This window comes from Egretta garzetta, unplaced genomic scaffold (genome assembly GCF_000687185.1).
Source record: "Egretta garzetta isolate BGI_Z169 unplaced genomic scaffold, ASM68718v1 scaffold512, whole genome shotgun sequence".
Taxonomy (NCBI): Eukaryota; Metazoa; Chordata; class Aves; order Pelecaniformes; family Ardeidae; genus Egretta; species Egretta garzetta.
The window spans coordinates 175,947-185,835 of record NW_009258953.1 but is presented as its reverse complement, the minus strand read 5'-3'; the positions used below and the strand labels follow the sequence as shown (position 1 = coordinate 185,835).

Below are 9,889 nucleotides of genomic sequence, written 5' to 3'. Positions count from 1 at the left end.
GCTCGATGTGAAGGAGAGCAATCTGACCAACCGCGCTGGCAGGCAGGCTCAACACAAGGACCCAGGCGTCTTTGTGACTGGTCTGGTGCTAAACCCCACAGATCAGAGTATTTTGGGTTAGGAGTTGTTAACCCAGAGCCTTAGCTACCTGAAAACCTTTGTGCAAGGGTGACAAAGCACTGGGAAGGCCCAGGCACCCCTCTCTGGCAGCCGGTGCTGCGGAGAGTATCGCTACAGTGGTGCAAGGGCTTGAGCCGAGTAACAGAAATCGTTTTAATTGGGCTTAAACCAGTACGCCTTGTGCTAGGCTGATCATGCATCAGCGTATTGACACTGCTTTCTAATGCTCGTGAGATACATACGCTGCCTTCATCCGTTTCGACATGCTTTTATCTAGCAGGGTTGAAATTAATTCTGAATTAGGAGCCAGAACAAAGAACTGCTCCCTATCTACATCTCGCTGAAGGCCTAATGTGGCGGGCAGGGGGAATGTAAGAACGGAAAAGCCTTTGTAGTTAACCCACTCTAGAAACTGATTTTATCTGTAAAGCCGTAGCTGTTCCCTTGCTGTTAAATCTTATTTCACTCTCTGCAGGTTTTGGAGCGGGTATAAATACGTGTTTGACATTAGAGGTTTTTATTCTGTGCTTTCACAGGAAAAAACCTTGCCCTTTCCAGGTGTATTCCTGTGTGTGTAATATGAGATCGGGTCCTATGACCGTCCGTGTAAAGGAGTCCCGGAAATTAAGCGAGAGAAAAGGGTGAATAAACTGCCCCCTGTATGATGCTGCTAATATACCTCAGCTGAAGTCCACTTGTGTGTCTTTGAAGGTCTGTCTTCCACATTGTAATGAACAGAGTCATTTTTGGTTTTCATTTTGATACTAGAAATAGCGCAGCTGCTTTGTCACAAACTGGTGCTGCTGGTCATGTGAAATGAAAATCAGGGGCCAGGGAAGGAAGCTGCAGAGCACCGTGCCTAAAGCTCAGCTGTGGCTGGGCCTGGGTGCAGGGGGCAGGAATCCCTTTCCAGCCGTGCTGTGCGGAATGGGGGTGGGATGGAGGCCGTGATGAATTTTTCCAGGACAGTTGCACGGTGTCAGAGCTTCAAATCCATTTTTAGCCTGAAATGCTGAACGGTAACATCTGAGAAGGACACGGAGCACAGTAATGCTTAGCAGTATCTTCTCTTGTGTATGCTTGGTTACTTTATTATGGCTATTTTATTATTACTATTTTCTTTAAGTGCATTTCTGCATTTAATGCACGCTCTTGTTAAAGAATAGGGGAACCAATGGCATCTTGTGGTCTTTGTGCAAAAGAACAGCGTGTGCGTGCACGGGGGGCATGTTCACCCGTACAGGCTGGGTGGTGTCAGCCTATGGAGGGGGAAAGCTCTGTCTGTCGCAGGAGGGGCTTTTTCTCTCTGCTGGAAAGGAAGCAGAGGGGGGGTAGTTTGACAACAGCAGAGAAAGTTTCACCTCATCCCAGAAGTTTGTTGTTTCCCTGTGTGGAGTTTGGCTTTCATTGAGCATCACGACCCTTCCAGCCATCCTGCCTAATGGTGGAGCTTCCAGCTGGCAGCAGACATGGGGACGGGAGCTTGTGGGGACGAGACGCTGCGGTGGCTGGCTTTTTTGCAAAAGCGAACACACGTGGCACTGGACTTTGAGGCAGTGCTGGCATCCGACCTTGCCTCCAGCAGAGCCAGCGATGAGCCCCTGCATGTGCTCCCCGGGGACAGAGCTGTGCCTCTCTTTCGGACAGGCTTGAAGAGGTGCCTCTTCGGAGCTTAGGTCTAGGTAAACAAAATCGATTTTAGCTATCAGTGGTAGAGGAAGAGGTAAAACCCTGAGCCTGTTCCTGCCAATAGAAATGTTGTCTTTGGCATGCAGGGAGCAACCAACCTGTTAAATGCAGAGGCCCCATCCCATGTTCTCCGGGATCTGTCTGTCAGACTGGTTACAACCGAAATGTTCACCTATCTAGGGTTGGGCATTTAGCTGAAGTACCTTACGGTACGAGGACGTTCAGGCATATGTGACTGCTTAAATGCAAGATTACCACAGGGACCCAGAGAGAAGGAATCAAGTGTGAGAAGCCCAAACAACTTGTTTAAATTTAGGAGGTTAAAAATGAAAGCTGTGAAAAGTCTGTTAAATTCTCATGCCCTTGTCTCTGTCCAATGCAAAATTGCTCCCCCGCAATGTGTTCTCTGGGTCTTTGTCTGGACTTTGCGTGTCTAGAGAGAGACGTTGGTCCCCACAATGTTGGATCCAGATGGCATGGCTGAGTGTTTGCATGGGCATTTTGCCAATATTTCAAGCTGCCAACATAGCCGTATAGCTGCGGCAGAAGGTTAGGCTGGAGTTCTCCACATCATTTTCAGCTCCATAGAGCTTCAGCCTTTGAATTAATATAGTGGAGGTTTTGCTCAGCAGAAGGCAGCATCTACTCATGTGGTTCTCTCTCACCCAAAGAAAAGCATTGTGCAGGGAAACAGGGGCGGGATAACGATGGGGTTTGCTAACTGGAAAAGCCTCAGAAGCTAACAGCCCTTCCTTTCCCTCCCCGTTTGCCCAGGCCAGCGCTCCAGCGAAGACCTCTGCGACACCCACCGGGAGCTGCAGTGCAGCACTGCGTGTATTTGACAAGCTGAGTTCGACACTCAGTGTGCAGAGTGTCAGTTTGTCAAATACCCCAAGTGAGGCATCTGCTGAGCGACGCGGCGGCACGCCCGGGGGGACCGGCTCCTTCCTCCCACTCGGGCAGGAGCCCTTCTGTCTGCATTCTGTGCCTCTCCAAAAACCCAGCGAGGTACCGAACAACCCGTCCCATCGTCACCAAATGCCTGACTCCGATCCTGTGCTGTCAGGTTTCCCTTCCACCCCAATTTCGGAAGCGCCTATCGGGGTACTCCTCCTAATGGCAAATCTGTACAGACGTGGTGCTGGTACGGTTCCTCTGTGTTGTGGAGGCAGAGAATTGGGCCCTGGCTCCTTGTTCTTTGCAGCCAGAGACAATGCTGTTCTCTTCCACAGCATTAACTACCCAGCTGTTAATTAACAGTCATGCTCAGTTAACAAGGAGTCTGGCAACTATAGTCACAACATAAGACGGGTAAGGGCAGCATTATCCATAATACAGAATCTTTTCTTTGGCCACGTAGGAATCCTTTTTTATTTGGATTACAAACTAATGAGGCTGCTGATGAATTCCCCTCTATCCCATCAGGCAGTGAAAAATGCACGTTTGCTCAATCCATTTTTAAATTAGGCTGTGGAGTCCCTGCCTTCTCCTTGAAGCCTTGCTGTTTGGAGAGGACTCCTCGGTTTTGGGTGGTTATTCCTAGTCAGCACTTGCAGCACGGTTGCCTATTGCTTTTCTGCTATTTAGTTAAAGTCATTCCCGCTAAATCATCCCACTTGAAGACCTAATGACTGGTAAGCATTTTTAACAGCTGACTGACAGCACGTCAGATCTGCAGGGCTCTCAGGGTGGGGGGAATGACCGAGGGTGAGTGCACAGCCCAGTTTGGCAAATCAAGCTCTCTGAAAGCATTTGATATTGAAAACTCAGAAACTACAAAAAAAATCCCAAGACCCTTCTGACTCATTTTAGGACAGTTCCACCAGCAAATTTTGCAATATTTGAGAATATTGGTAAACTTTAATGCTTTTTTTTGTTGCAGCTATTTCTTGGTAAATATTTTGAAGAAGTTGGATCTTGTACAAAGCTGGGGCCAGTGGATGTATATCACCACCTAAGTAAATGGTGTTCTGCTTTTTGAATAGGTCCTAGTGGTGGGGCTTGTTGTGCGCTCTGGACAAACACAGTCCCAACTCCTTATGACTCAGACTCCCGTGGTCTCTCTCGAGCACCTTCTCATGACTCACGGACGTCACCCTGATCTTTATCACGGAGCTTAGCTTCAAACGAGAACAAAGTCTATGATTTCAGGGTTGGTTTGGTCCCCAGTGGATCCTTAATGCAGCAGGCAGCTGAGTCAGCCCCAACCCTTTCTGCCATCACAGACCTCAAGGTTTCAACAAACCAAAGCTCTTCTGCACCACGGCTACCCAAGAATTCATTTATGCTTCATGACATTGTCTTCTCATGCATTTCAAGCTTTTACTTTCAGTAGATTTTGCCCTTCCACTTTTTAAGTATCTCCCCCCTCCCTCCAGTTCCTTCTAGATGACTGGGGGGAAGGGGAAGAAGGTTAACCCCTTCCTCTCTTACAAGAACAAATACCAAAATAACATGGGACAGACTTCTCCCAGACTTCCTCTCCCTTCTCCCTGCAGAGAACGGCAGGTTCAGAAGGGCTCTGACGGCCGGGGCAAACCCAGCAAGCGTGAAAGCCGACAGGTCCCCACTGCTGTATGTGCGCTTCAGTTGCTCAGAAGCAAGGGGAGCCGCAAGTCTCATGACATTGTGCTGGCCACCAGAAATAGCGCGGGTTTTGGAGGCAGTGTAGTTTCGGAGCGGAAGCTGAGGTTTCCCTTCTGTGCTGGAGCAGAGCTGGCACTCGGCAGATGACTCATGTCACCGGGCGAGGGACCAGCGCAAGGGAAGGAGAAATTCCTTTGCTTGACGGTGATACAACACAGCACAGCCCTCCCTGACCGTCAGAAGAAAAAAATGTTCTGTTTCCAACAGGTTTGACTGCCAAACGCAACAAAAATATAAATTAAAAAAAAATTGATCACATACTTGCTGCGTAGGGAGAAGCAACCTCGGCGCTGGAGAGGGGGTTTTGTGTTTCCACTGTTCTGCTGCTTATGACCCATGCCATTTTGCTGCCCAAACCAGAGGCGGTGCCAGCACAAGGTCCAGAACATCTGCTCCAGCTGGGGCACCGGCTACGCCTCTCTTAACTCCTCTTGCCCTCTCCTTCCCCCGCAGCTTCTCCCTCCTCCGCAGCCTCTCCCAGCCTTCGGGTCTTCTGAGGAAGTTGCCTGGACCTCCTCAGAGCAGATCAGCACTGGGACAAATCAGAAGTTGGAAGAATCATGGTGTTGCATAGTCAGTGAGGGGACTTGGATCTGGGTGCCTATAATGGCAGCAAATTTTGCATAAACCACGAGGCTAATTGAAAATTAATGAGGATGGCACATGGAAGGTGGTAGAAGAGCATGCTGTGTCCTGTGTTTTGGGTCTGGCTCTGCTGAGGTGAGGATGGGGAAGCTGAGGAGCTTTCAGTTCCCTTCCCACGCAGCGTCAGCCTCGCACCACACCGCTGCCCTGCGGGAGCACGCTTCTTTTCCTGGCTGAGCACAACCGCCCCGCGCTCCGTTCGCGACGCCTTCGTTAGCGTTCCTCTCTGACGGTGCCTGGCAAGCCCCACATGTCCTGGAGCAGCAGCGTCACTGCAATTGGGAGCACCAAACGTACGCATGCAGCGCTCCTCCCCAGCGCTCGGGCCACGAAAAGCTAGGCGAGCCTGCGGTGGGGCTGCTGGCCGGGAAGGGAGGAGCGATGGCAGCGTGGTCAGAAGCCATGCGGGTCCAAGTCAGTGCCAAGAGGGAGGGCTTGCGTGACCCAGCACTCATCTGCTTCCCCATGCTCCCCCAGCTGCACGGCCTGATTTAATAAAAGCCAATAACCCTCCCTGCAAATTTGCTTTGCTAAAGCCAGGCGGCAGCCCCCCATCCCAGTCCATTTGCCGAGGCTGTAGGACAGGGGGACGCTGCTCCAGCAGACAGGGCGGGCAAGTGCACGCAGCAGCAGCCCACGCACACAAGGTGCTAACGGCTGGCGAGGAGGAAGCACGCCAGGCTGCTGAGTAACAGAGCGCATCGCAGGGAACGCTCTTCAGCTGGAGGCAGGACCGACCAAGCACCCGGCCGAGCACCCAGCCGAGCACCCAGCCTCGCTGCCTGCATGAAAGGGAACTTCTTGTTTTCCTTACTTTTGCCAGAGATGCAGGGGTGCCCTGGAGCGGGTTTAAGCAGCAGTGACAGACTGCACGCCCCACAGCAAAGCCTGCACCCCGTTAGCATGGGGCTCACAGCCTGGGGGCTCCTCGTTAGGACTGCACCCTGCAATCCAGGGTTAATGAAAGCAACAGGCTTTGCATTACAGCCCAGACAGTTTGGCCCTCCTGCCTGGGAGGAAGACCTCGGAAATGCAAAGTATAGCCTTGTAGCTCAGGAACCACCAGGAAAAAAGGAGAAGCCAAAACGCACTTTCTAGGAAGAGCCTTAAATGTAACGTAGGGCATGGGGGCTTCTTATTTTTAAGCTGATCTTGTGGTTTTTTAGAGCAGTCAAGCAGTAGAAGTACAGCTGATCTAGAAGTGACACTGGCCAAACAGCTCCAAAGCCTGCAAGCACCAAAAGAGGAGGAACATAATTGCCCCCCGCTCCCCTCCCCAGTCTCCTGAGCACACACCTGCAGCGCTGCCTCACTTCTCCTGCCCTACAGAGCCCGCCCTCAGCTTTGGGCATCCTCCCTGGACTCGGTGTCTCTCTCTGGGCCCTGCCGCGCTGCAGCTGAGCAAGGGCATTTCCCTCCCACAGGAGCTCCAGTGCCACTAGCAGAGCTGGACCCTGTCTCTCCCCCCTCACGTCCACAAAACACCCCCCGTTGCTCCTGGAGGGTTGGCTTCCTCCTGTCCCCTTGGGTAAGGCTGCTCGGGTCCCAGCCGCCTCCTCATGCGGCAGCTCATAGTCTCCTCCCCTGCCCTCCTGGCCTCAGGCAGGAGCTGTGGTCCTTCAGACGAGGTCCAGGGAACCAGGACATGGGGGCACAATGCACCGGGGTAGCAGCGCACTCGCAAGGCTTCATGTGCGCCCATCAGCCCTGCGGAGCCAACACAGCCGTCACCTGCCTGCAAGGCTGCGACTGTGGCATGCTCAGCCATGGCCCAGGTTGGCCACCGAGATATTTTCCACTTGGAAGAGAATATTTCATTTGAGTCACCAAGATGAAAAATACAGGGAGGTGCAGAACATTTTTTTTTAAATAACTGCTTGCTAGAGCAAACCAATATGTTGGAGCAGTGGCGTGAAATTAAAATCAAGGATTTTAACTCCTGAGCTAAATCACAGCCAAGTTTGTAACGTCATCTGGATGACCACTCTTCTTTGGCTGTTCGCTGGCAGGGAAGGGAGACTTGGTATTAAGCACCCTCAGTGTCCTTCTGACAGGGATTTGGTAGCATAACACTTTACACCCTGCTGTGAGTGACAAATTCCTAAAAAAACCCCCTAGAACCAGCTGAAGTGTCTGGGAGAGGGGTGCTACTGGCAAACCTTCAGCCCTAAACGCACCCAGCTCAAGCACTGATGCTCCCAACCAGCTCACGGAAATGACGTTTTCCCACCGACGCCAGGCCTCAGCCTGATGTCACCACGGAGCTCAGGGCCTTACCGGGCTCTCACCGCAGGAGCAGGCAGTGGCAGGTTTGTGACTTTGCATCTGGAGGCAGCACCCAGACCCTGTCGACTGGCTTTGGGGGCTGCGGTGAGGTGCAAGGGGGCTGGTGGGGGCTGACCAGATGCCCCCCCTCCTGTCCTCTCCTCTTTAAAAGGCAAACCCAAGTCAAACATCCAAGTCAAACGATGGCCATGACTGCACCCCTGCCCGTTCCGCAGAGTTAGATCAGAAAACCGAGAAAAAGCATAAATTTGCAGGCAACGTAAAAATGGCAGCGCTGAACGGTGAAACACCAAGGAAGTCAGAATTCATATGCAACAAAATCCTTCGAAGCCTTTTGTATTTGCCCTGAGAAAGAAAATACGTTGTACTGACCAAGCGCTTCTCAAGGCGTTTTACAAGCACGAGCACTGACAGCATCCCCGTAACACAGGTCAGCGTTACTCTGTTGTAATCAGACAGGCCGACTCGGTGTCCCACAGAGCGCATCCCTGTCAGTCTGCTGCGTCCAGGAAGGACCCTTGCTCAATCGTTATTCCAAATGCCTCAAATTTCCCTCTCTTTTATTACGCCTCTGCCCCCCACACTGTAAAAATGAAACGCTAGCATTTCCTTCAACACCAATTCTGCTTTTCCAGGAGAAAACCAGAGGGTGGCAGTGAGGAGGCTCATCACCTACAGGGACGTTCCCTCGTCCTCTATCCATGAGCTGCAGCCTGACAGCAAAAATGACATTCCTGGGACATCAACCCCTTCTGCAGTCCCTTTACCATGCTCTAACAAAAAAGCAAGCAAGGGCAAGCAGGACGTACAACCAGTGTTAGTTGAGCTGTAAAAGCCAGGGGACGTCTGCTTCCAGCACAGCCCCTGGCTCCTCGCAGTCTGGGATGGGCTAGCAGGGGCACGCAGGCTTGAGAGCACACCTTGCTGGTGTTATGGGCCGGCAGCATTGCACCCAGCTACACCTTGATTTCCAGGCTAAAGGCATTTGGGCTTCCGCTCCTTCAGATGCCCTCGTCCTCGCCTTGGCCCTTCAGGCTGCTCAGAAGTTACTTGCTCTATAGAAGTAGGTAGGTAACCGCTTGGCTGAGGGGTTCTGCGCCAACGGGCAGGGCCTCATTTGCCAAAGCCCAGGAAGGTTATGCATTTCCCCTGGGTTAAAGAAAGCAGTGGGACCGGTACATTAACCAGAGCAGAAGGCAGACAGGAAGAAGAGTTTCCTTTGCTAAAGGTTACCACTTGGTGTCTGCAGCCCTGCATGGCTGCTCATGTGGAGAAGTTGGTGCTCAGCTAAATTTTTTCTGCTTCGTACTCCAATTCCATTGCAGTCACAAGGTTCTCATACTCAGAGTTGTTCCCGATGCATATGCTGTCACAGCTGTTGTCCTTCACGGTGAAAGTGTCATTGGATGTTTCGGTCTCAGAATTTGTCTCCGTGCGTAGGCACTTAACAGGGACTTCCACTTCAGTCTCCAATCTCGTGCTGTCTGCAGTGCTATGGCTGAAACAACAGAGAGGCACTACTGAGATGGACAACTGAATTGGAAGCCATTTGATTTATATCTCAGTTGAAGACAAGATCTACCACGTAATTGTGGTAGCAATAGAACAGCAAAATGTATATGAACCTAGTGAGGGCCTGGGAGGCTCTGAAAGACACTGGAAAGTAACAGTAGAAGAATTTCACAGACAAAAAGCAGCAATAGGCAGTTAACATTGGCACCATAATCTCTGATGGCGTTATCATATACCCAGAAGACTACCAGCAGAGAGTCCAGCCTTTAGGGAGTCACTGCTGGCAATGACTGGGAAAAGTGGGGCTGTGTGAGGCTGCGGGGGGCTAAGGCATGTCTCTGAATAGCAAAGCAGCATGAAGGGAGTAGAGGCTGAGACTAGGACAGGGCAGAAGATACGTTCGTGTAACTGTAAGCAAATAGGAATTGCACAAAATAATACCTGGATAAGCACTAGGACGTGTTTCTTAAAGAGAAAGGCATGTATAGAAGGAACTTACCTGGAGGGAAGAGCTGAGAATTCCTGGCCTTTGCTTTGTGAAATAACAGTGGGAATTCACTATAGAACAGCCTTCCCATGGCATCCGCAAGGCAGAGTGAAGGACCCAGAGCACCTGTCTCTCATTCGAACTTATTAAAGAACAGACTCTCTCTTGCTGCCTCCCGCACTAAAATGTGAATGTCCCCATGCTGCTAACTAAATGGACCGTCAAGGTACTCAGCTCCTCCCCCAGCAAGTCCAAGAAATCTTTGGCTTTTCACTGAGCAAAGAGGCTTTTTTTTTTTTAAAACCAGATATCAATACAATGCCCTCGAAGTCTTCTTAATGTCCCAGGTGAAATTTGTACTCACAAAGCAACTTCATAGAGAGGCTCTGAAAAAAAAAGGAAGAATCAAAGATGTGCGTCAACATATTTTATGATTAATGTGCCACAGAAGAAATCCCAGCTGCTCCCAGGTTTTCCCACCTTCGGGAAGGACCCTTCCCACCC

General features: G+C 51.1%; 1 protein-coding gene and 1 long non-coding RNA gene across 2 annotated transcripts in view; one reads left to right on the top strand and one right to left on the bottom strand.

The window, feature by feature from the left end:
* The window catches only part of LOC118451850, an 8,431-nt gene extending 3,737 nt beyond the window's left edge, over positions 1-4,694 (top strand). The window contains exon 2 of the long non-coding RNA XR_004841426.1: positions 2,584-4,694. This is a non-coding gene — a long non-coding RNA (uncharacterized LOC118451850). The remainder of the gene's footprint in view (positions 1-2,583) is intronic.
* Positions 4,695-5,271: 577 nt separating this feature from the next.
* Positions 5,272-9,889, bottom strand: part of LOC104122407 (V-set and immunoglobulin domain-containing protein 4-like) — a 10,458-nt gene continuing 5,840 nt past the window's right edge. The window contains 2 exon segments of the mRNA XM_035890123.1: positions 5,272-8,884; positions 9,750-9,771. Of these exon segments, the coding sequence (XP_035746016.1) occupies positions 8,674-8,884; positions 9,750-9,771 (233 nt within the window). The 3' untranslated portion in view covers positions 5,272-8,673.